The 24,484-nt window shown below is 36.8% G+C and overlaps 1 protein-coding gene across 1 annotated transcript; it reads right to left on the bottom strand.

Moving 5' to 3' along the window:
- Positions 1-7,747: 7,747 nt before the first annotated feature.
- Positions 7,748-8,152, bottom strand: LOC120076149. The gene has a single exon (XM_039029919.1). It carries the CDS (start codon positions 8,150-8,152, stop codon positions 7,748-7,750), a length of 405 nt encoding a protein of 134 aa, XP_038885847.1.
- Positions 8,153-24,484: the final 16,332 nt, after the last annotated feature.

Raw genomic sequence — 24,484 nt, 5'->3', positions numbered from 1 at the left:
TGGATCTGGTTTCCATTTGGTTCTTAAGTTTTAAATTGTTACACATTTAGTTCCTAAGTTTTAATTTTGAATTTTGTTTCAAATTAGTTCTTTAAGTTTCGTAATGTTATAATTTTATCCTTGAGATTTGAGTTTTGTTTCAATGTGGTCTCTAGATTTCAAGATTTTACATTGTTAACTCAATTTTTCATCAAATATGTCGATTCTTATTAATTAACTAAAACTAATTATAAAGTGGATTTTAAAATTTAATTTTAAAAGTGATAGAAAATAGTGAAACTTAATTAATTATAATACTTTTAATGATTTTTAATTTATTAATATAAATTAATACCGAAGATGAGAAATGAATATTTAATGAATAATTGAGATTAAAAGCGTAAATCTTAAAATATAAAGACCAAATTGAAACTTAAATGTCAATAGTAAAATTGTAACATTTTGAAACCTAGAGATTAAATTGAAACTAAATTCAAAATTTAATGACTAATTGCGTAACATTTTGAAACTTAGGGATTAAATAGAAACTATATCCAAAACCTAGGGACCAAAAATGTATTTTTCCTCTTTGTTTTTAGATTTACTTATTTTCAAGTTTTTTTAATTCTGCTTTGAATCATTAACAGCCTGTTTTTATATTCTTTCATGTGACCTAGAAAGTGTGTTTTGAAAACAAAATATATTGTAACATGATTTTGAAAATAGTGAAAGTATGAATATGAAATATAAATGGTTTGTCAATCGTCAAAAACCAATTCGTCTTCCTTATTAAAAGAGCTCACTAGATAAATGTTATTCAACTGGGTTTTATATATTTAGATTATTACAACTGATTCTTTCTAATTCCGTTCTTCATTTTATAAGTTGTAAATTTTGTTTAACATTTTTACACAAGATGACTTCGATATAAAAGCTATTGTGCTTTGATCATTCTCCAGCAATATTTAATTCATCTTTTGTGATTAATTTTTGTTTGCCATCTGAAACTCTTCATGGTATCAGAGCAGAAGTCTAACGACCAAAAATTTATGGGTAATTTTTTTTCGAAAATGGACCAAAATTCTACATCGTCCACAGAGACCATTTCTTCTTCAAATTCATTCAAAGTAATCAATCCTGGGAGCAAAAGCAACATTGTGAAGTTAGAAGAAGATAATGCATGTTTTGGTATGACTACATGAATCCTAGTCAAAGAACCTTTAGAACTAGTGCATTTAGATATTTGTTCACTTTTACTGAGGATTATTCAAGATAAATAGAACGATAACATGGAATAGTATCCCAACTCTTATAACGATAACATGGAGTAGTATCCCAACTCTCACCACCTGGTACACCTCAGTGGTGTATCAGAAAGGAGAAATCGAACCCTATTGGACATAGTTCGGTCTATGATGAGTTATGCTTCCTTACCTGACTCGTTTTGGGGTTATGCAGTGCAGACTGCAACATACATCCTGAACTGTGTTCCGAAGACCATATAAGGGAGCACAGACCCAGAAGTAAAATTGTGTTGAATGAGATTTCCGAAGAAACTACTAAATCTTCAATAAGAGTTGTTGAAGAGCCTAACCTCAACAAGAGTTGTTGAAGTAGGTTCATCTCATAGGTCAAATCCACCCCAAGGGGTACCCATGTTTTGGTCTAACTATATGAATCCTAGTCAAAGAACCTCTAGAGTTAGTGCATTAAGACATTTGTTCACTTTTACTGATGATTATTCAAAATATGGGTACGTTTATTTAATGCAACATAAGAATAGAACGATTAAAACATTTCAGTCTGATATCGAGGTTGAGAGTTTATGAATTTGACATTCCGGAATATATGATAGAACATGGAATAGTATCCCAACTCTCAGCACCTGGTGCACCTCAGGAAAATGGTGTATCAGAAAGGAGAAATCGAACCCTGTTGGACATGGTTCGGTCTATGATGAGTTATGCTTCCTTACCTGACTCGTTTTGGGGTTATGCAGTGGAGACTGCAACGTACATCTTGAACTGCATTCCCTCCAATAGTGTTTCCAGAATACCTTTGGAGTTATGGAATGGTCGTAAAGCTAGTTTACGTCATTTCAGAATCTGGGGTTGTCCAACACATGTGCTTAAGGTTAATCCTAAGAAATTGGAACCACGTTCAAGGTTATGCCTATTTGTAGGCTACCTTAAGGGAGCGAGAGGTGGTTATTTCTTTGATCCTAAAAACAAAATATTTGTATCGAGAAATGCTACTTTTCTTGAGGAAGACCATATAAGGGAGCACAGACCCAGAAGTAAAATTGTGTTGAATGAGATTTCCAAAGAAACCACTGAATCTTCAATAAGAGTTGTTGAAGAACCTAGTACCTCAATAAGAGTTATTGAAGTAGGTTCATCTAGTAGGTTAAATCCACCTCAAGTGTTGAGGGAACCTCGATGTAGTGGGAGGGTTGCGAACCCACCTATTCGCTATATGGGTTTAACTGAAATCCTAGCTATGGTAGCTGATGGCGAAGTTGAGGATCCATTATCTTACAAGAAGGCAATGGAGGATGTTGACAGAGATGAATGGATCAAAGCCATGGTTCTCGAGATGAAGTCTATGTATTTCAATTGCGTATGGGATCTTGTAGATCAACCTGATGGGATTAAACCTATAAGTTGTAAATGGATTTACAGGAGAAAACAGGGTGCTGATGGGAAGGTGCAAACCTTCAAGGCTAGATTGGTGGTAAAGGGTTATACTCAGGTAGAGGGAGTCGACTATGAGGAGACTTTGTCGCCTGTTGCCATGCTGAAGTCTATCCGGATCCTCCTATCCACTGCCTCATATTATGACTGAGATATGGAAAATGGATGTCAAGACTGCATTCCTGAAGGGCAATCTTAAGGAGATCATTTATATAGTGCAACCCGAGGGATTCATAATCCAAGGTCAAGAGCAAAAGATTTGCAAGCTCACTCGGTCCATTTATAGACTGAAACAAGCATCTCGATCTTGGAACATAAGGTTTGATATTGCGATTAAATATTATGGGTTTGATCAAAACGTCGATGAGCCTTGTGTCTACAAGAAGATCATCAACAGTTCAGTAGTTTTTCTAGTATTGTATGTAGATGATATCCTGTTTGTTGAGAATGATGTAGATTACTGACTAGAGACCCAATTCCAAATGAAAGATTTGAGAGAGGCTCAGTTTGTTCTGGATATTCAGATATTTCGAGATCGAAAGAATAAAATGCTAGCACTGTCTCAGGGGTCGTATATTGACAAAATGCTTGTCAAATATTCGATGCAAGACTCTAAGAGGGGCTTATTGCCTTTCAGGCACGGAGTTACTTTGTCTAAGGAATAATGTCCTAAGACACCTCAAGAGGTTGAGGAGATGAGACAGATCCCCTATGCATCTGCAGTGGGCAGTTTGATGTATGCGATGTTATGTACTAGATCTGACATCTGCTACACAGTGGGGATAGTCAGTAGATATCAATCTAATCCAAGATTAGATCACTGGAAAACCGTTAAGAAAACCCTCAAGTATCTACGGAGAATGAGGGACTAATACTTGTGTATGGTTCTAAGGGTTTGATCCTTACGGGATACACGAACTCTGATTTTCAGACTGATAGGGATTCTAGGAAATCTACATCAGGATCAGTGTTCACTCTTAACAGAAGAGTAGTAGTATGGCGAAGCACTAAGCAGAGGTGTATCGCTGACTCCACCATAGAGGCTGAGTATGTAACGGCTTGTGAAACTTCTAAGGAAGCCGTTTGGCTCAGAAAAATCTTGGCTGATCCGGAATTTATTCCAGACGTGTCAAAGCCCATCACACTTTATTGTGATAATAATGATGCTGTGGCTAATTCCCGAGAGCCTAGGAGTCATAAACGTGACAAGCACATAAAGCGAAAGTATCATCTCATCCAAGAGATTGTACATCAAGAGGACGTCATTGTCACAAAGATAGATTCGGAGCACAACATTACTGATTCGTTTACGAAGGCCCTCACAGCTATAGTGTTTGAGGGTCACTTGCAGAGTATGGATCTNGGAGCACAACATTACTGATTCGTTTACGAAGGCCCTCACAGCTATAGTGTTTGAGGGTCACTTGCAGAGTATGGATCTATGGTACAGACCACAGTTGGACTAGGGCAAGTGGGAGATATTGTACTGGGCGTGTTATGCCCTAGTTTATTATTTGTGTACTTGTATTTTCATTATATTGTACACCACACTAGCTTTAGGTCAAGTGGGAGATTGTTGGGGTTGATGCTCTAAATCTCGTAAGGTCTTGTTTGTATACATTGCTGAATAAACTCTTTATGTGATTAATAAAATATATGATATTTTATTCATTTTGTCTATAAAATATGTGATATTTTAGTTGCATTAACCACAAACCAATAAACTAACATCCAAGGTTATCATTATAACTTAAACATGTATATGGAGACATACAGGTGGATCATGTTTAAGTGATAATCTAAATTGTCTGTAGTAGATGGATAAGGTTGGGTACCTTATCCTGGTGACACTACGAGTATGACTTGCTTTGTAGGTGTTACAATTATTGTAAAGTACTACAAATGATATGATCCTAATCATTCATGTATTAGACATGCGAGCGGGGATATTCTATACAAAGAAGTTTGTATAAGACTGGACCACAAAATGTTTAGTCTCATTATATAACAATATTCATAATAGAGACTTATATTTCACCAGGATGACCATAGGTAACATGATCTGAATCCTGAGTGAGTTGTGAACTCCTGTCTATGAGGGCGGTTCTTTGATTTGTATGGCTGAGAGTGGCCAGATTGCCGACTCAACAAGCCTACCATTTTGGGGATTCATCTGATTGGGGAGCTAGGAACATAGCTATACAAAATGGAATTCACTCTTTCCCCGAAGCAAGGATAAGTAGAAAAATTACTCCCTTAAAGGTTGATTCCGGGTCTTGAACAATGTGGCGCCACACCCTCTCCTGGCTTGATAGGGGTTTAGTCATAGTAGGACTATGATTTATTGTTCATTAGAGGGAGCAGTGGTACTTAAGAATTTAGATGTAACTACATGGGTAAAATGATAATTTGGCCTAGCTGTACTTACGAGCAATTTGTGAAAGGTCATCGTACTGTTAATTGGTTATATCCAATGGACACAAAAATATATCTGTAGTGCGAAGAGTACAGCTGTCGGTCTTTAGTGGAGTGGCCAACAGTTAACGGATGGTGAATAATGTAATTAAAGAATTTAATTAATTATTCATGTACCGTTGGAGCTTCAAGCTACAAGTCCATAAGGTCCCCTTGGTAGCTCAAAAAGATTTAGTTGAGAATCAACTTTTGGGTTAATTTGAATTGTTCAAATTAATAGGGGGATTTAACTATATATGATATAATTAAATTTTTTCAATTATATATGATATAATTTTCATAATGTATTTGATACATTATAGTTTAATGGGAGGAAATAATATTTGAATGAGATTCAAATATATTTTATATGAATTAGATTCATAGTTGTTAAATTTAATATAAATATGATTTATATTAAATGCCATAAAATAGAGAAAAGAAATTATAGTTTATATTGTATGTGATACAATATTAAAACTATAGGTTATATGTTATATTTGATATAACATATAATTTAATATAAATACATTATGTAAGTTAGTTATCATATTTATTTTATTATTTTATTATTATTTTTTGAATAACTTCCCCATCTTTTCTCTCAACCTACTTTAGTGGATGGTTATTAATTTTATGGCAAGAGGAATAAAAGAAAAGTGGTTTTCTCTTCTTCCTCTATGATTTATTATTATTTTTTGAATAACTTCCCCATATTTTCTCTCGACCTACTTTAGTGGATGGTTATTAATTTTATGGTAAGAGGAATAAAAGAAAAGTGGTTTTCTCTTCTTCCTCTACGATTGGCTATTGCTGTTGAACGATTGAGAGAATTTTTTTTACATAATCGTTTTGTGTTCTTGTATTCGTGAAGGCTTTCTCAATCTTCTACTTCCTCCACCAAATCTTATCCCTCTTAACCAAAATAGTCAGAGCCCACCACTCCTGGGTTCTCACCCCGAGAATATCAAGAACTCTTTGTGGTTGTGTCCGGGTTTTGGTTCTAGAATATCTTAAAGAACGTTTTCAAGAAGTTGTTGTTTCTATTCGAGGGAGGATTCGTGAAGAAAAGATCTTTAAAGGTAATGTATCTTGAACTCCTTTTCTTGAAAAAGCATGCTGTAATTTAACTTTAAATGCATATCTCTTGTATATTTACTGTAAACTTAGTATTGATAATTAATGAAATTTGAACGATCCGCTTCCGCTCAAGGTTCTCCTCATACGAGTTCCTTCAACAGACCCCTTGGATAAGTAGCTTAAGACAATGAGTGACTAATTTTTAATATATTTGCTAAGTGTTTTACTTATGAATGTTCAACGCATAATTACTTTTACATTATTGTTCAATGTATGCTTTTAGTAAGGGAAATTGAGTTTAACATATGATCGATGTTTCTACAATTTTTATATGAAATCTCCATGCATTTTATTTGAGTTTTCATGTCATGACTTAGCATTTAAATGAGTTATCTAGTGACTTCTGTAAGTCTGAAATCATGCTATTTAATGATGTTAACATGTGTGATGATATGAAAACCTACTCCTAAGCTTTGGTACCGAAGGTATGGTAAGGTAAGCAGGATCCTATTCAGTTCTACGTGCACATAAGACTTATATTATCAATGTTGATGAGATCGAGCAAGAGCGCTCTCTCTCAACTAAGGTTAGTAGGGATTGAGAAAAAGGGATCTCCCGCATGTTCAGGCAAAGGAGTAGAGGAATTCTATAGGATATGTTGATGAGTTTAAACCAGGATTTTCATGTTATATTTTCTTTATTTTCTAATTATTATTTCTGGATCCTGGTATGTTAATGAGAATGTTTTATTATTAAGCTGGTTATACTATGAGTTATGAAGCATATTTTCTTAAAAAAAGTCACTCACTAGGCTTCCGACTCACTCTTTTTAATGTTTTCCTCCCCAAGTAGCAATCGATATTTCGAGGCCTAGCAGTTCTGCCAGTCAGTCACTTCTCAGACCCTCAGAAAGTTTGAAGCTTAGGTGGTCCATCATGTTTTGTTAATCTAGCTTTTATGTTCATGTCATGGGAATAGGGTAGAGTTTGTGTTGAACAGATGTTGTAAATAAGTTTGGTTTTTCTGAAACTGCTAAGTATATTAAAGTTGATATTCTTATTAGTAGTAACTTATGTGCTTGGAGCTATTGCTGAGATTATGTTTAAAGTTCTAGGAGATTATAAACTGTTAATCAGGTTCACAGGAGTATGTTGGTAGTAGTTTTTGTAGGAGGGTTGTCACGAATTATGAGGGTAATTTAGGGTGGAGTGTGTCATTTATTCCCCTTTCCACCTTTCTTCTTTCTCCATTTCTTTGCGCCAAAGGAAGAAGGTGAAAACTTAGTCCTAGAGGTAGAACCCTTGTGGAAACTTTTTGAGGAACTGGCAATATTTGTCTCCCTATGCTGTTCTTTGACTTTCATCAAGGACTTGTAAGCTTACAGCTCATTGAGAAGGGTGGTGAGGTTGTATTCTATCTTGTTCATTACAACATTGCTACGAAACTATAGAAAACTCTTCGGAAGAGTCTCAAGAATAAAGTTTACCTGGTTGGACTCATCTATAACAGCCCCATTCATTCTGCTACGTTGAAGTGAACCATCATATTAAGAACATGTTCCTTAACAGATGATCCCTCATTCTTCCTAGCGTTGAAGATGAACTTGAGGCATCATGCTTGAGTTGTGAGGATTGTTGTCCAAGCATCCCATGTAATGACTCCATGATCTCAGGTGTAGTGATCGTGGTCTTATGCTTTTTGGCCAAGACTTCAGTTAAGCTTGCCAAAATGTAGACTAGAGCTTTATCATTGGCCTTGATCCATTTTTCATAGGCATCATGAACATTTCGTGATGCAGTGTGTCCAAGGACTGGAGGACAATCCTTCATTAGGACAAGTTTTATGTTGTTGATGACCAAGACAGTATTTATTGTATTTTTCCAGCTAGTATAATTTTCGTCAGTTAGTTTGTCGACACCAAGCAATGAAATAGCAACACTAGTCATAATTATAAATGTGCTAAAACAAAACAAATTATAGATATTTTCGCAAAACTCATTTAATCCAATCAAATTTAGAAAATGATTTAATGAACTCTAATATCATTTAATTTTGTAATGATACTTCAGTGATTTAGAATAAATGTCATCACAAGGTGTATAGTTATTCCTTTATTGAATCGAGACACTCTCAACTAAATATTGCACAAGAATAACTCTTATTCCTATAATACATAGTTATCATTGCTTTGGTCAAGAAATCATTAACTTCCTTAATGTTTTCCTGAAGTGTAACACTTCATTTTCAACCTTATAGTCCCGTCCCAATAAGCCTACCTCAATGAAGTAAAAAATTGGTGCAATTGACTATAGCGATCTTGTTGAAATTAGGTTTTTTACTCTAGGGGCTTTTTTTTCTTTATACTTGTACCCTAGGGTTTCCCTTTTTTATATTTAAGCTGGCAGTCACTGTGTATTCTTTGTATCAGTCATATAATAAAATTCCTTCTTCCTGTGATTTTTTTTCTCTCTGAATAGGGTTTTTCACGTAAAACTTGTATGTGATATTTTTCTTTCTCTACTCTGTATTTTTCATCATGGTATCAGAGCATGGAGACGAAACCCTGGCCACAACTGAGGAAAACCCAACAGAAGAATCCCAAACCAATGGCACAGATATAGACATTGTTATCCAAAATGCCATTGACCAATATTTCCAATCTCTCTTTCCCCACTTTTAACTTGATGACCAGCCGACCAGACCCAATCACCCGATCAGATCCGACCAGCCAGCAGCTTTCCACCTGATTTCGTTCGATCCCATATAGAGCAGCCGATCGGAGCTTACCCACAGCAGACCCATTTGATGGCTTCCGCGCCACATAGGTTGAAGTCGCCTCTACTCGTCGATCCTTCTAGGTGACGCAGCTGACCACCTCCGAACAATAAAGGTTGAAGTCGAACTTGCCTTTCTAGCCGACCGTGACCTTCCGCCGAACTTTCAACTAGGTAACGCCGTGTTTTCTACTGATCCAGGCATTTTTCTTTCCGTGTGGGTTAACCCATCAAGTTCAGCAGGTAGGTTTCAGCCGATCCCTCGAGCAGTTGTAGAAAGAGACTTCCAGCCGAGTCAGCTGGGAATAACTCCAGTCAGTGGCTATCATTTAATCAATCGGGATCTCATGGCTTAGCCGGATGCAAATAGTAGTTTGGGACAGTCATCACTGATCATTGGTGGATTTAGAGGAGGAGATTCATCGTCCCATCGTCGGGATCAGGAGAATATAATCCAAGACCAGTTTACTCAGTTGCAACTATAGATTAAGAAGCATAATGAGATTTCAACAATAAATGGCTGCCATTGGAGAAGCACTGGGATCGACATCCAATGTCCAGTCAAATCTAAATCAAAATCGATCGATTTACCCTGGAAATTTGGTAACTTCTTTCCCTACATACACTTCAAATTTATTCTCTGGAGCTATAGGCAACTCTTCTAGCTTTATTGTAAGAGAAAAGTTGAATGGTGAAAATTATTTTTCTTGGTCCCAATGTATTAAAATGGCCCTTGTGGGTCATAAAAAATTTGGGTATCTGACAGGAGAGATATCGAAATCGAGGCCAGGGGATCCCCAAGAATGAATTTGGAAAGGGGAGGATTCTTTACTGAGATCTATTGTGGTAGGAAGTATGGAACCCCAAATTGGAAAACCCCTATTATATGCAGCCACAGCTCGAGATATTTGGGAGGCAGTCCAAAAACTTTACTCAAGGAGACAAAACGCTTCGTGATTATATACCTTACGTAAGCACGTCCACGAGTGTAAGCAAGGGGCAATAGATGTTATAGCTTACTTCAATAAATTGTCATTTCTTTGGCAAGAGATGAACTTGTGCCGTGAGATGATTTGGAATTGTCCTTGTGGAGGAGTTTTGCACTATCAATCTGAGGAAACCGATCGTGTATACGACTTTCTTGTCGGACTGAATTCTAAGTTTGATGCAGTACGCAGTCGTATATTGGGAACCCGTTCGATACCGTCCCTAACAGAGGTTTGTTCTGAAGTACGACTTGAAGAAGATAGGTCTAGGGTAATGAATAATACTATTGTGACTTCAACAGATTCTGCTACTTTCAAAACTTCAGACCCTGATAAACAGAACAGTAAGCCGCTGTCAGTATGTGAACATTGCAAGAAACCTTAGCACACGAAAGATCAGTGTTGGAAATTGCATGGCTGTCCACCGAATGGTTAAAACGACAGTCAAGCTGGGCATTGGTAGGTGAATCAGTAACTGGAGACATACAACCTCAAAATAAGGAAAACAGTCAGAGCACTACTGGTACAGTAGGAGTCAGTGCAATCGCCCAATCAGGTACTTTTCTCTCTTATCAACTAAGTGCTGAGAATGAGAGGTCGGGATTGCTGATGGATCTTTTGCCCTGGTTGCTGGAAAAGGACGGGTGCCATCCTTTGAGGGCTTAGTTCTCCAAGATGTATTGCATGTGCCAAAAGTTTCTTACAACATTTTATCTATTAGTAAAATTACAAGGGATTTAAAATGTTGTGTTATCTTCTCACCTGATGTTGTTACTTTTCAGGATATGAACTCAGGGATGACGATTGGCACTACTTGACATGATAGGGGGCTCTATTTCCTCACTGATGAAGCCTCATTTAGGATATGTGACAGGACTAGTTTTCTTTCATCTCATTTTTCTGTTTATGAAACTGACTATATGTTGTGGCACTATCACCTTGGGCACTCTAATTTTCAGTATATGAATTACTTGTTTCCTCATCTTTTTCATAATGTTAATATTTCTAAATTTAAATGCGATGTGTGTGTCCAAGCCAAACAACCCCGTGTTTCTTTCAAGTCTCAACCTTATAAGCCTTCTAAACCATTCACCCTATTCCATAGCGATGTCTAGGGTCCGTCACTTGTTACTACCATCATTGAATAGCGATAGTTCGTAACCTTCATTGACGATCATATTAGGCTAACCTGGGTTTTCCTTCTGATAGACAAATCCGAAGTTACATCGGTTTTTCAACAATTCTACAATTCTATAGAAACTGAGTTCAATGCCAAAATCGCTATTCTCTAGAGTGATAATGGTCGGGAATACCATAATAATTCCTTAAGAGAGTTCCTAATCTCAAAAGGAATAGTCCATCAGAGGTCCTGTGCGTACACCCCTCAATAAAATGGAGTGGCCGAACAGAAAACCGTCATCTTGTCGAAGTTGCTCGGTTTCTTATGTTGTTAACTTCCTTCCTTCCTATTTATGGGGTGATGCTATATTGACAGTAACCCGTCCGATAAATTGAATGCTGTCCCGGGCTTTAAAGTTCTAAACCCCCTTAGATTCCTTCAAAGAGTCCTATCCAAATACCCGACTTCTTTCTGATGTACCTCTCTGAGTCTTTTGCTGTGTTGTGTTTGTCCATACTCATGGCCCTAACCGAACCAAGTATACCCCTCAGACTAAAAAATGTGTCTTTGTGGGGTATCCACTTCATCGGCGTGGGTACAAGTATTATCATCCCTCTTCCAGAAAATACTTTGTCTCTATGGATGTGACATTCTTCGAAGATCATCCATTCTTTCCCAATGGTTCTCTTCAGGGGGAGAATACTAGTGAAGAAACCAATTGAGGTCCGAGTCTATCTATCTTGCTTAAACCCATCCTTGACATCAATACCAATGAATCCATTCTACCGACCAAACAAGTCCCATGGATCACATACTATAGGAGGAATCCCAGGAAGGAAATGGCGCCACCTGTTATTTGTCTGGCTTTAGTTCATGAGTCAAAGCAGAGATTAGTTCCAGGTATTAATAGTCCTATCCCTGATGATGGTAATAAATGTGATAAAATGATGCTTGTGTTGAAAATGGTGAGAGCAAAAACAGGGAAGACAAGGACAACAAAGATGTAATCGAGGCAGAAAATGATGATTGTGAGACACTTATTCTAATAGAGAATATTGTTGAACCTGGAAAAGAAATGTCACCTATTCCAGCTGAAAACACTGTTGAAAGTGGAAAAATGACAGAACATGAGACGTATGAGCAGGAGGGTGAGTGCAGTATGAAGTCCGAGGAAAGTAAAGACAGAGATGCATCCCTTGACCTTCCGATTGCCCTAAGGAAAGGTACAAGACCATGTACAAAATATTCACTGTAGAGTTACTTGTCCTATAGCAACATGTCTCCTGAGTTCAAGGCCCTCACTATGAACCTAGACACAGTGGTGATACTAAACAGTATACACACAACATTGGAAATTCCTGAATGGAAAGCCAAAGTCATGGAAGAAATGGGGGCTCTTGAGAAAAATCATACGTGGGACCAAGTCACTCTTCCAAATGGTCATAAAACAGTCGGATGTAAATGGGTGTTCACAGTAAAGTATAGGCTCAATGAGACAATTGATAGATACAAGGCCAGAATGGTTGCCAAGGGCTTTACTCAGGCATTCGAGGTTGATTATTCCGAGACTTTTTCACCAGTAGCAAAGTTGAATACAGTATGGGTTCAGCTTTCAGCTGCAGTTAATAAAGATTGGCCCCTTCACCAGCTTGATGTAAAGAATTCCTTTCTCAACGGAGAGTTGGAGGAAGAAGTCTACACGAGTCCTCCCCTAGGATTCGAGAAACAGTTTAACCACCGAGTTTGCAGATTAAGAAAGTCCTTGTATGGGTTAAAACAGTCCTCAAGGGCCTGGTTTGGCAGGTTTACTACATTTATAAAGTCACAAGGGTATAGTCAGGGACATTCAAATCATACTCTCTTCACTAAGAGGTCAGTATCTAGGAAGATTGCAGTTTTGATTGTTTATGTTGATGATATTGTCATTTCAGATGATGATACCTCAGAGATTGAACAATTAAAGGCAAAGATGGCTGGGGAAGTCAAAATCAAGGACATTGGAAAACTAAGGTACTTCCTTGGAATGGAGGTAGCTCGATCGAGAGAAGAGATTTCAGTTTTTCAATGGAAATATACTCTGGATTTGCTTAAGGAAACAGGTATGACAGGCTGCAAACCAGTTGATACTCCTATAGAAGCGAATGCAAAGTTAAATGATATGAGTGAAGGTGTTCTAGTTAACAAAGAGAGATATAAGTGGCTTGTTGGAAAATTAATATATCTCTCTCATACTAGGCCCTGACATTTCATATATAGTGAGTATGGTAAGTCAGTTTATGCAGTCTCCGTACGAAGAACATATGAGGGCAGTGGAGCACATTCTGAGATATCTGAAAACTTCTCCAGGGAGAGGCTTGATGTTCAGGAAAACTAAAAGACGATGCATCGAGGCATACACAAATGCAAATTGGGCAGGGTCTGTGGTAGATAGAAAGTTGACATCAGGGTATTGTACCTTTGTGTGGGGTAACCTTGTCACATGGAGGTGTAAAAAACAAGGTATTGTTGCCAGAAGTAGTGTCGAAGCTGAGTACAGGGCCATGAGTCTAGGAAACTGTGAAGAAATTTGGCTTGAAAAAGTTTTAAGAGACCTTGACCAAGATCATACTGGTCCAATGAAACTGTATTGTGATATCAAAGCCGTAATAAACATAGCAAATAACCTAGTTCAACATGATAGAACAAAGCATGTGAAGATTGATCGACATTTCATCAAGGAGAGACTTGATAGTGGCAACATCTGTGTTCTTTATATTCCTTCCAGCCAATAGATTGCAGATGTCCTAACAAAGGGACTGCCCAGACAGTTGTTTGACTCGTGTGTGAGAAAGCTGGGTCTTATTGACATCTACGCCCCAACTTGAGGGGGAGTGTTGAAATTAGGGTTTTTTACTCTAGGGACTTTTTTGTCTTTATACTTGTACCCTAGGGTTTCCCTTTTTTCTATTTAAGCTGGCAATCATTGTGTATTCTTTATATCAGTCATATAATAAAATTCCTTCTTCCCGTGGTTTTTTCTCCCTGATTAGGGTTTTCCATGCAAACCTTGTATATGCTATTTTTCTTTCTCTACTCTGTATTTTTCATCACATCTTATCCATTTATGGAGTTCATTTTATCCCTTTTCATGCAAACACCTTCCTAAGGTGGATGCTCTTAGCGCATCACAAGGCCGAGCATGGAAAAACATTATGAACTAATGAAAGAGATCGTAGGATGTGTTGATACACGTCCTTCTCCCACTTATTATAAACACTTTCTCCATTCACCTTGATATTGATCCATACAAATACCTTCCTAAGGAAGGATGCCCCAAGGGCATCATGAAGCCGAGCATGGATCTAACGGTGTCAACTTTTAAGGAGAGCGTGATAGGAAAATTGACATATCATATACATCTTTTTCATCTCACTAAGTATTTTAAAAAACTAGGGTTAATTTTACTTAGGTAAATCCGGCTAATAACTTATATAAGTCATTGTTAAGTTGGCAGAATATAACATTTATATTGGATAATTAACAATATATAATTACTATTTATTAAACACGTTAATAATTTTAAATCATGTATTGCATGCATATAATTTTTTTGACTAATTCACCTTCTAGGTCGGTTCTCAGGTAGGGGTGTTCCCTTTCGGTCAAGTTAAGTACCACAATCCTAGACAAAACCTTTCTTAGACAAAGGTCCCTTATAGGCAAACATTTTATAAATTAATATTTTATCTTGTTAATTTTAATCCTATTAGAAGAAAATAAAATGTCAACCTATTTCTAATCATATTAGAAATAATTGAAGATAAAGTCTAATTTTCTAAATTTTAAACAATTTAAAAAAATTGGAACCTTATATTTGCATGCAACTCTGTATTATAGATTTTAATATCTAATTCATTAACCATATAACTATTATAAGTTAATGAATTATTAAAACCTATAATATACATTCTAATGACATTAATGAATATAACAATTATATTAACTAAGTAATATCGTACTACATGCATCTCCATTTTCATTAACATACATAATACAACATTTTTATCAAGAAATTAATGGAAAACTATATAGTAAGTATGTTATTTAATCATACATTAAAAAAATAATATAACTCTTATATTATAAATATGAAAACTAAAAAAAGGACATCATACATCTACATACTTCAGGAATTAACCTAAACTTTAAATATAACATATATATTTCAAAATGATGTATGATCACACTTAATCTATGGTAGGATTTTAAACTATATGGCATACAATATGCAACATATAATTAATATAATTTAAACATACATCTCATGCATATTAAACTATACTATACAATAATAATAGATAGAAAGTTGGTACCTTAATTAAAATAATTAAATTAATATTATCAAATCGTATTAAATTTAATTATAAAAACAAAAATACAAGTAATACAAAGGAAAAACACGCTGCAATGTCTCGACTTGACACTTCTGACCTGCACGTTCTGAAAAAGTTTGGAGTGCCATAGTGTTGTACCCTAGCATCGTAGTGCTACGAATTTTTTTTGTTCCACCTCGGTCGGAGTGCCGTAGCGCTAAGGCACAACATTGCGACAATGTTGTCTAGAATGCCTAGAAACTCAAAATTCTATAGTTTTCCTCTGTTTTCCGGCGTTCTTCATAGCAAAACCAACATCATGAATGACCCAAACTTAAAATTACAGACTAGTAGAGTATACACGCAAAAAACGGAAGCAAACAGAATCAATAAGCACTCTAATTACATTAATTTGAGTAACAAGCATGCTCAAAATAAAGTTTCAAGATAAAGAGGGTTTCAGTTTTAAAGCCTTTGTAGAAATCCGTTTGATGCTTGCAATCTTCACGAAATTGGCCTTCAATTTCTTCAGTAGACCACCAAGAATATCTTCTCTACTATTCTTAACCTTTGATTGAGTGGTGGAACTCAAAATTGAGAGGGAATTAAAGATAAGACTAGAGAGAGTTTTGAGAGTATAAACTTCTGCATAATTTTCTTCCAAAACCAGAATGCACGAAGATAAAGATAAGATAATTTTAAAAATTAGTTTTAAATTAATTAGTTATTAGGGAGGGAGTTATTTGATAACTCCCACCATTATTCTCTCGTTGAACGTGTGTGAGTGGAAGAAGGAGGAAAAAGATCCTCTTATTTGATATGCAATTGGTGTTTGATGACAGAAAGAACAATTAATCTCATACAACTCTCTACATTTTTACTCTCAAACAAAACCTTTCCCTCTTGCTTTCAAATTATTGTTGAAGCCCATATAACTCTCAATGATTCTCTACCCTTCGAGAATACCGAGGACTGATAACGGACAGAAATGCACGTTATTACAGTGCTAAGTTATTAAATAATGTAGGTTTGCGTTGATAAAATATATAAGATTGCGTCCAAAAAGCATTAAGCTCATGACATTGCGGTCGCATGCGTTCATCACATAAAAACAGTTACTTTTGTACTTTTGTGCAGAATATGCGTTGACGCAAGATGAAGAATGCGATCACAAGAAAGCAACGGTCGAGCGCAGCGTTACTGCAAGGCTTTGCGGTGATTTGTGCTCGCAAATATCTGCTCAAGAAGGATTGCCACATAGAGCCGGCGCAACTTGGTGAGCGCATCTGGGTGAAAAGCATAATTAATCACGATGGGACATAAAGCTGATGACGGTCGAGTTCGAATTAAGTTGACAAGCCGCTAACGAACTACTGTAGCAAGTATATTCAACTTTTCGGTGACAAATATTCGACGCATCAGACAGAGAATTAATGCCATCCCATCGGTGCAATCATAAGAGAGAAGACGCCTTTCACCCGAAGCTCTATAAATACTGAAGGCAATTCAGTAAAGGAGTTCGGATAGTTAGAGAATTTTTCCTTAAATAGAATCACCTTGTTCTTAGTTTTTCTTTTATTTAAGGCAGAATCGAGAGAAGTGAGATTGTGTTGATAGATTGTTCCGGTGAACTTGGAAGAGTGCCGGAAGCATCAAGGTCAGAGAGAGGACAAGCTCCTGCAGAAGCAGGAATACCTTTTGAACAGAATAGAGTCGACAGTGTAAAAGCCTTGGGAAGCAAGGGATTGCTATTAGGCTCTCTATTCCTTATCTTCCATTGTCATTTTATATTTAAACTTATCTATAGAAATGGAATTTACTTCTTTATATCTGTTCACTCTCTGTTTATTATGCATGAGTAGCTAAACCTATCGAATTGGTTGAGAAGCACTTAGCTTGCATAACTGGGGATCTTAATGCTATGCGATTATCTTGTATTATGTATGCATCATTCGTCCATTAGAGATACTCGAGAGGGTAGTCTAAGGGCAGAATCTAGGCTTAGAAAAGTCAGGTGAGAATCTAGGCTCGGGAGAGTCAGATTAGAACTCATAATCAAGAGAAAGAAGCTTAGAAATAAGCACTGTTTGCTATTCACGCATCGCATGCATCCTAGAGATAGGATATGATTGTGTGCAGTCACCTTGTCTTGTGTGCATCTTGCATCATCGCATAGGAAAAAAGTAGAGACTTAGGAATAAGCTCTATGGACATTATTGCATTCAACACATGCGTCCTAGAACTAGGAGCACCGAATTTGCATTGGAAAATGATTTTCTGTCGCATGAGTGTAGCATGATCGCATAGTTTGACGCATTCCCGGGAAACGCTAGCTAAAGACCTTCTCAACCCGTTCCTCTGCATACTCAGTGCTTCTACCGCATACATTTATTTTATACTGCAAACAACAACCAAAACACCTATTTGATTTAACGGTTACCGCAAAGTCTTCTTATAAATTATCACCGCATACCGTTTTCCCTAATCCCTGAGTTCGACCATGGACTTACTAGGAAACTTAGTGGGATTTATACTTAGATTCCGCTGAGAAAATTTGTTGCTCAACGCATTCCCATCACCGCATTCCCTTCCATAATTTCATCACATAAAATAACGCATCAAGGACTCCATGTGATAGTGTCCGATTTTTTGGTTGTTGTGACCATGAGATCAAAGCGAACTATTCGTGACTGGAGAGAATTTCGTGAAGAATTCGATCTTCAAGGGTGGGCGTTCTTCATCCCTTAGTTTTCTCCTCATTTTCTGAGATATGCATGCTTAATTAGTCATGTGAATCCTGTTTCCGTCCTCTATATGAATTAAATGTCTGTAAAATAAAATTGGGACATCGATCCTTCCACAATGGGTATTCACATACTCTTTCAAGGATCGCTTTGGTTTTTATCCCAATCGATTTTTTCCTTTGATCGGATCATCAGGACAGAACTCTAGGGTCAAAAATGGAGGGTCACACTTACAAGAAATTGTTAAGCAAGTTAATAGTTTCTTGACCAAAACAATAGTGACTAGTTATTATAGGAATAAGAGTTCTTCTGGTGTAATAATTAGTTAAGAGTGTCTTAGTTTAGTGAAGGGGAGACTGACCACCCTTCAGTGGCTTTTATCCTATATCATTGAAGCATCATTACAAAATTAGATGTCATATACGGTACATTAAAATTTTGCTAAACTTGATAGGATTTAAATGGTTATGCTTGAATCTAATATAATAATTGGTTTGGTTTCAACAAACTTCATTATGACTAGCACTACAATTAACCTCCTAAGTGCTAATAAATTAACTAAAGATAACTATACAACATGGAAAAGCACGATAAACATTGTATTAATCATTGACGACCTTAGATTTGTCCTACTGGAGGAATGTCTCCAAGTCTCTGCTCCTGCTACGCCTTATATGAGAGGTGGATGAAGGCAAATGAGAAGGCCCGAGCATATATTCTTGCTAGCTTAATTGAGTCTTGGAAAATAAACATGAGAACATGGTCACCACACACGAGATTATGATCTTTTTGCGAGAGATGTTTGGACAACTGTCTACACAGATCAAACACGATGCTCTGAAGTTCATTTTCAATGCCTATATGAACAAGGGCACATCAGTGCGAGAATATGTTCTCCATATGATAGTCCACTTCAACATGACAGAAATGAACGAGATCTTCATTGATGAGGCTAGTCAAGTTAGCTTTATTCTGGAATCTCTTTTAGAGAGTTTCCTAAAATTCTATAGTAATGTTGTTATGAACAAGATGAACTACAAATTTACCACCCTCCTTAATGAATTACAGACTTTTGAGTCCCTGATGATAGTCAAGGGAAAAAAGAGGGAAGCAAATGTTCCCACTTCTTATAAAAACTTCCACATAGGTTTGACCTCTTGGATAAAGTTTGTGTTTTCTTCCTCTGGAACCAACAAATGGAAGAAGAAGAAGAAGAAGAAGAAGAAAGGAGGTAAGGGGAATAAAGCTAACCTAGTTGCAGCTTAGAAGGCAAAAAAGCCAAGGTTGCAAAAGGAAACTGTTTCGATTGCAACTAGGAAAGACACTGGAAACAAAACTGCCCCAAGTATTTAGCAAATAAGAAGAAGGCCCTTTTTTGCTTTAAAAATAAATATTTCAAGGTAAATATGATTTACTGGTTTTGGAAACCTATGTAGTGAAGAATGATGATTTGGCCTAGATAGTTAATCATGTTTGTTCTTCTTTTTAGGGAATTAGTTCCTAGCTGCAGCTCGAGACTGGCGAGATGACCATGCGGGTTATAACTAGGTAGGTCACATTAGTAGTAGCAGTGGGAGGCATCAAATTACTCTTTTAGAAATAAGTTCTTTTGTTAAATATTGGTTGGAACTAAATTATTCTATCAACTTCGATGTAAATAAAGTGTTTATTTATAAAAATGGTGTTGATATTTGTTCTGCACATTTAGAGAGTAATTTATATGTGCTAAGGTCGTTAGCATCTAAAGCGCTTCTAAATACTAAAATGTTTAGAACTGCAACAACTCAAAATAAACCATGTTCAGAACAACGTTGCTTACAAAGTGCAAGAAGCTTGCTGGCAACATCTCCAGAATAATGCTAACCTGGCTGCCCTCATCGATGCGAACCTTGTTCATCTCCGCCACATTAAAGTAGACCGATGTTCAGAACATGTTCTCGAATAGATGTACCCTCCTTCATTTTGGAGTTGAAGATGATGTTTAGAGCTTCATGCTTGAGTTGCCCGGACGGTTATCCGAACATTCCCTTTAGGGACTCAATAATCTCACGAGCAGAGACTATAGGCTCATGCTTCTTGGTCAAGACGTCGTTTAGGCTGGCCAAGATACAAGCTTAGTCCTGTCTATTTCTCATAAGCCTCTTGAACATTTCGAGCGGCGTTTTGAGTTGGAATAAGAGGACACTCCTTCGTAAGGACGAACCGGAGGTCATCGATGATAAGTATTGTATTTATCGTGTTTTTCCAACTAGCGTAGTTATTGGCAGTCAATTTTTCGACGGCTAAAAGAGCTAAAGTAGTGGTTGCCATTTTTAAAAGTTGCTGAAAACAAGAACAAACTTAATAAGTCTACCTGCATTGCCACTTTAAGACCAATTTTATGTTTTAGAAAAATAGTTTTATTGTACCCTAAATAAAATGGCATCTATTTTGCAATGATGCCCCAGCGAGGCAGGACAAAAGTCACCGTTGGGGTGATCAAATGCCCCTTCACTGGGATGAGACATTCTCAACCATTAGACAGAAACAACTCTTGTAACTGACTCTAACAACCACCATTGTTTGGTCCAAAATTTGTTAACAACGTAGGGAAAAACCAGATTAGGACAAGATACTAAAGCAACCTTATCCTTTTCAGGAGATCAGATAAAGAGTTGTGCAAATACTTCCATCCTTTAAGGGGACACTCCCAGGGTGCCTCGAGGCGATGTATAAAAACGTTATCCAACCTAATGAGAGAGATCGTGGGATATGTTGTCACACGTCCCGCTCCTACTTACTATGAAAATTCTCTCCATTCACCTTGATATTGACTTACCCAAACACCGTCCTTTAGGGGGACACGCCCAGGGTGCTACGAGGCCGACGATAGATCTCACGGTGTGAACATGTAGGGAGACGTGTAGAGGTTTAAGTGAAGTATCATATACCCAAGTACCTCCCACTGAATGTTCTACCCAGGGATTCATTAACTTAGTTAATCCGACTACTGATTTTAACTAAGTATGTGTTTAATTTGCTTAAAGAAAACTCTTGCTTTTGATAATGAAACAAGTTTGATTCAAGTCTCATTAAACTCTTTAACAGACTTTCATCAAATTTGCATGCATGCGACAAATCTATCTAATTCACCTTTCCAGGTAGGTTCCTAGGTAGAGGTGTTTCGTTTTCGTCAGCTTAAATACCCCAGCCTAGACAGAACCTGCTTTAGACAAAAGGTCCCTTATAGATAGATTTGGTACATATTTAATCTTTTATTAATAAATTTAATCCTATTAAACCGAATTAAAAGATTAAACTTACGTTTCTAATCTTATTAGAACTGTGATCTTAGGTCCGTCTCAATCAAATTAAACTCTTTTAAAACATGATTATAGCCTAAGTGTGCATGCATGTCTTTCTTATTGATTTTAGTTCTAATTTCTTTAATTATAACTCTTATAAAGAAAGAAACAACTAAAACCATTCACATTGCTAAGCTAGACTAGGTATTTATAACTTTATAAATTAACCTAAGCGTCATGCTTCATGCAATATTTATTCATTACTATATATAACTCTTATATAACTTGTAATGAACCAAACATACATGCTTTGATACACCCTTATACTATAACACTTATAATATAAAGATGATGCATGGATATGCTTAATGCATGCATATAATATAACTCTTATATTATATGATACATATACATGCTTTAAAGTAATTTAATCATGCAAACTACTATATTATAATGCTTATAATATAAAGATGATGCATGAAAAAATGCATAACCTATGGTGGGTTTTAAAACTATATGCCATACTATATGACATATAATTAAACAAACAAAACATGTACATTCATAAAAAATTAATGGACCCAGATAATTAGCCTCAAAAATTGAAAATAAAACTATCTATTACATAAGCCATCGAGTCAACCGGTTCAAACAGTCGAATCGGTTCTTGAATCGCCCGGGCGAAGCCTCGTTCCTTGATCGTATAGTAGCTCCTTGTGACCATCGAGTAATGTTGATCGACTATAAACGATCGTGTAGCATGGATCGAGTGCCTTTGACTATGTGATGAATCATGAAGGCCACGCGATCGAGCAGCACACATCGTTTAACGCATGCCTAAACGATTGAGTAGACGACAACTATGTAATGAAGCATGATTGTCTAAACGATAGAGGAGCAAGCGTCGAGTATCTTATATCGTGGATCGAGTAGCCAGTGACTATGCGATGAGCATGCTAGCTTACTTGATTGTTTAATGTGCGTGCCTACCATGTGTCGAGTATCATATACTCAGCGATTGTTTACCTCAACGTCTACGCGATCGAGTAGCCAACGCAACACGATCGAGTAAACTTTTAACTCGATCACGTAGCATCAACCATGCGATCGTTTAGTAAATACTACGTGATCGAGTAGAACTTTTCAATACGACCATATAGCCAAATCTAAACGATCATTTAGCCTGGTCTACATGCTGCAACCAATGTTTGGTCTCCTTCCTCGAAGTGAACAACATCTCCATGCGTTGAAGCTTCATCACGAACGACTCTTACAGACTCAAACACTTTGATTATAGTCTTGATAGAAAATTAATTATGCCCAAAAACACAGGGGCCCTTACAAATTAACTTGAAAAGTAAAGAAAGCTTTAAAACTAGAGGCAATCATCCCGAAACATCCATCAATTCACATCCACAACTACATCTAATGCTTAAATACATTGTAGAAACATAAAACCCACCAAGACTGCAAATGTAATTCAATACATCAATGGAATTTGAAATATCAGAACAACCTAGCTCTAATACCAATTGAAGGAACTCTTAACAAAAAGAACCAATGAGCCGAAGCATATCGTTTCAAATCCCGTTGTGAAAAAACATCAACATCTACAATCTAACACAGAACAATTATGCATCAAGTCTAAATTACAGCATGCTTCAAGAATAAAATACAAAGTACCGAGTAAACATACCTTTGAAGAACTATTCTTCTAGTATTCCCTCGATCAACACCAGCAAGACACCCAACAGTACGAACGCAGCACACCTCTAGAAAAACCTCGGTCACAATCGAGTTAAAATCGATACTCGACCCTCGAATGCAAACTCGACACTACCAAAATGTTACTTTGGTATTCATGGTATGATAATCCAGGAGGTGTGGGCTCTGCATGGATTTGGTAGAGGGAAAGAGGAACTGGACGATCGTGTAGAGGATCGAGTAAGTGGGAGAAGACAGAGGTCTATCGTTTAGACTTGGGTACTCGATCGTTTAACACGAGTAGCTATTATATAGGAAAACTCAATGCTAGATCCACTGAGTTACCAAGGGTACCTTATGGGCCTATAGCTTGAAGCTCCAATGATACGTGAATAACTGACAAAACTCTTTAATCACGATATCCATCATTTGTTAACTACCGAGCATTTCACTAAAGACCGACAGTTGCACTCTTCGCGCTACATATATATTTTTGTGTCCATTCAATATAACCAATCAATAGTACGATGACCTGGCCAATTTACCATTTTATCCCTATAGTTACATTTAACTCCTTAAGTACCATTGATTCCTCTAATGAATAATACAAATCGCTCGTAAGATCTTCTTGCATGGCCTCGAGGCACCCTAGGAGCGTCCCTCTTTAGATGGCTTGTGCAATTGGTTGATATCAAGGCGAACTCTAGAAATGGATAGGGTCGTTTTAGTGTTTGCCCCAATCGGGGTTTCCCTTCGATTGGCTCATTGGGGCAGAACTCTAGGATTTAAAATGAAGGGTCACACTTATGAGAAATTATTAAGGAAGTTAATTATTTCTTGACCAAATAAATGATGTCTGATCATTATAGGAATAAGAGTTATTCTGGTGTAATGATTAATTGAGAGTGTCTCAATTCAGAGAAGGGAGAAATTAACTACCCTTCGGTGGCTTTTGTCCTAAATCACTGAAGCATCATTGCAAAATTAGATGTTAAATGGGGATCATTTAGATTTTGCTAAAACTGGTTGGATTTTTTTATAAGAGTTATGCTAAAATCTAATGTAGATCAATATGTTTGTTTTTTCAGCAATATGTCAAATAGTGATTTTCTATTAGTTGCCTTTTCAAATTTGACCTGTTTTAATTACATGACGTGGAAAGAATCCATTAAAACATTTTTCATGGTAAACAGCCTCGAAGTTATCATGAATGAGGATTGTCCTTAAGTCCCAATACCTGATGCACCACAAAATGTTTGTAATGCATATGAGGTATGGATGAAGGCCAATACGAGGGCCCGAGTTCACATTTTG

The sequence above is a fragment of the Benincasa hispida genome, chromosome 4 (assembly GCF_009727055.1).
Source record: "Benincasa hispida cultivar B227 chromosome 4, ASM972705v1, whole genome shotgun sequence".
In the NCBI taxonomy this organism is placed as follows: domain Eukaryota; kingdom Viridiplantae; phylum Streptophyta; class Magnoliopsida; order Cucurbitales; family Cucurbitaceae; genus Benincasa; species Benincasa hispida.
The sequence above is the reverse complement of the archived record's forward strand: the minus strand, read 5'-3'. Positions and strand labels throughout refer to the sequence as shown.